This window comes from Nicotiana sylvestris, chromosome 11 (genome assembly GCF_000393655.2).
Source record: "Nicotiana sylvestris chromosome 11, ASM39365v2, whole genome shotgun sequence".
NCBI lineage: Eukaryota > Viridiplantae > Streptophyta > Magnoliopsida > Solanales > Solanaceae > Nicotiana > Nicotiana sylvestris.
The window spans coordinates 94,374,347-94,376,699 of NC_091067.1; the positions used below are offsets into that span (position 1 = coordinate 94,374,347).

General features: G+C 33.2%; 1 protein-coding gene across 1 annotated transcript; it reads left to right on the plus strand.

Moving 5' to 3' along the window:
- Positions 1 to 1,426: 1,426 nt before the first annotated feature.
- Positions 1,427 to 2,125, plus strand: LOC138881342 (uncharacterized). The gene has a single exon (XM_070161561.1). The coding sequence runs from the start codon at positions 1,427 to 1,429 to the stop codon at positions 2,123 to 2,125; it is 699 nt and encodes a 232-aa protein (XP_070017662.1).
- The last annotated feature ends 228 nt before the right edge of the window (positions 2,126 to 2,353 follow it).

Genomic DNA, 2,353 nt, shown 5'->3' on the forward strand with positions numbered 1-2,353 from the left:
GAATTGAATTCTCTGATTTTGCTTTCCTGAATTGATTTTTAGATTTGTGTTTTATCCAATTCAGTTGAACCCAAATTTGAAATGAAAATGTTGAAACAATTGATGCTAGTTTTTTTTAGTTTTACTCAGATTTGTTTTTGGACAAGAGTGTCACATGGCCCAGTAAAAAGACACCAATACATTAATTTGAAGGTCCAACTAGTCTGCCGTTAAACATAGGGGTATTTAATTAATAAAATTAATATAGTATGTACTTTTGGATTAATAGATGGACAAAATGTGTATTTTTTGATTAATAGATGAACGGAGGCTATAAGTAAACCATTTATCAAATAATAGGAGTAATTTAGGCCCTTTTCCCTTATTATTATTACATTATTATTTTTTCCACTATTTGTTGAGTTTTTAAGCTAAAATAAGCTTAAAAGAGGGTGAATGGGAAAATAAAAATTTTAATTTTCCCACCTTGACAATGAGACATTGTCCCATATTGGAAGAGGAAAATATTTTTGATGGGTATATATATAATTGCTCTTCTTTTAGCTCTTAAAGAGTTAAGAAGAAGGCAAGTCTCGCGTCGTCGTCGTCGCTCGCTTGGCTTCGGCTTCAGCTTCGGTCAAATGATCGATTGATTGATTAATTTTTGGACTAAATTTATTTGTTAATAGTAAATATTAACGTAATATTATTAAATATCCATTTTTTGTAAACAGAAAAGTAATATTAAATCCAACATAGTATTAATATTAAATCCAACAGAATATTAATTGTTTTTCCGTTATCCGTTATCCATTTTCCTTTTTTGTAAAGGAAAATTAAGTTTCCTCCTCGTTATGAATTCCCGGTTTATTGTTGCGTAAATAGCCATTTATGTTATGACCGTTTTACGTAAACAATCCTTTTGAAGAGATGCACCTCTTCAATTTAAGCTCAACATATTGGCTATAAATAACAGTCCATTCTCATAGATTTTCTATACGAATTTCCGAGTTCTCCTCCTTTCTTCTGTATTATTTTAACTACAAAGAAAGTAACAGTAACTGTAATTTGTTACCGATCTTCGTGTTCGTTGAAACACTGGGGTTTGAAGTACCGCTACAGTAGTGTGTAATTCGTTCTATCCTGGGAGGAAATAATCCACAACCTTGGGTACTAGGAGGGGATTAAATTCCTTAAGGAAACACTGTGAATTCAGTGGACTCAGATTGAATTCTAATTCGTTTACATTTCTGTTTATATGTTATTTTATCTTCTACAGAATTCTTTTACAAATACAGTTTACTAACAAGCTTAAGGAATTTAATTTATTTTCTGTATTTGTATTATACTCACTGTTTCTGAGAGTAAAACCTTTATGATTTTCTAATCCATTGGAGATTAAAATCTACGTGATTTTAACGTTTGTTTGTATCATTCTTTTACAGAAATGACGAATGACAACACAAACCATAATGTTCCTACGGTGACTGCCAATGCATCGACAAGCCGAACAACACCGGTAGTGGCACCGGCAAGAAAACCCGAAAATTTTTCCAGAATTAATTTCAAGGGTTGGCAGCAGAAGATGTTCTTCTACTTGACTACTTTAAGTTTACAAAAGTTCATTAAGGAAGATGTTCTTGTTCTGCCCAATGAAACTCCAGATAATGAACGCTTTCTCGTGATTGAAGCATGGAAGCATACTGATTTCCTGTGCAAGAATTATATTCTTAGTAGGCTAGAGGACGATCTGTATAACGTCTATAGTAATGTGGAGATGTCAAAAGAAGTGTTGATTGCGCTTGAAAGGAAATACAAAACCGAAGATGTCGGGTTGAAGAAATTCGTTGCCGCTAAATTTTACAAAATGGTAGATAGCAAGTCTGTTATAACCCAAGTCCAGGAATTACAAGTGATTATTCATGATCTCCTTGCTGAAGGTATAAGTAGAATTAATACTAATGTTGAAAGTATTAATTTTATTATGTGTACTAACATAATTTTCATTGAAGGTCTTGTCACCAATGAAGCATTCCAAGTTGTAGCGATCATTGAGAAGTTGCCTCTTTTGTGGAAGGACTTCAAAAACTACTTGAAACACAAACGCAAGGAGATATCGCTTGAGGCCGTAGAAACTAAACAATAATGGGAGCAAACATTGTTGAGGATACTCTTCAAAATAAGAGAAATATGAAGCAGGCTTATGGACTAAATATCAACCCAAGCAAGAAGCGGTTCAACGGAAATTGCTACAACTATGGGAAAACTGGACACAAATCCACAGATTGTTGTGCTCCGAAGAAAGATAAGAAGAAGAGTCAAGCAAACATAGTTGAAAAGCATGAAGATGTTGATGACTTGTGTGCTATTATTT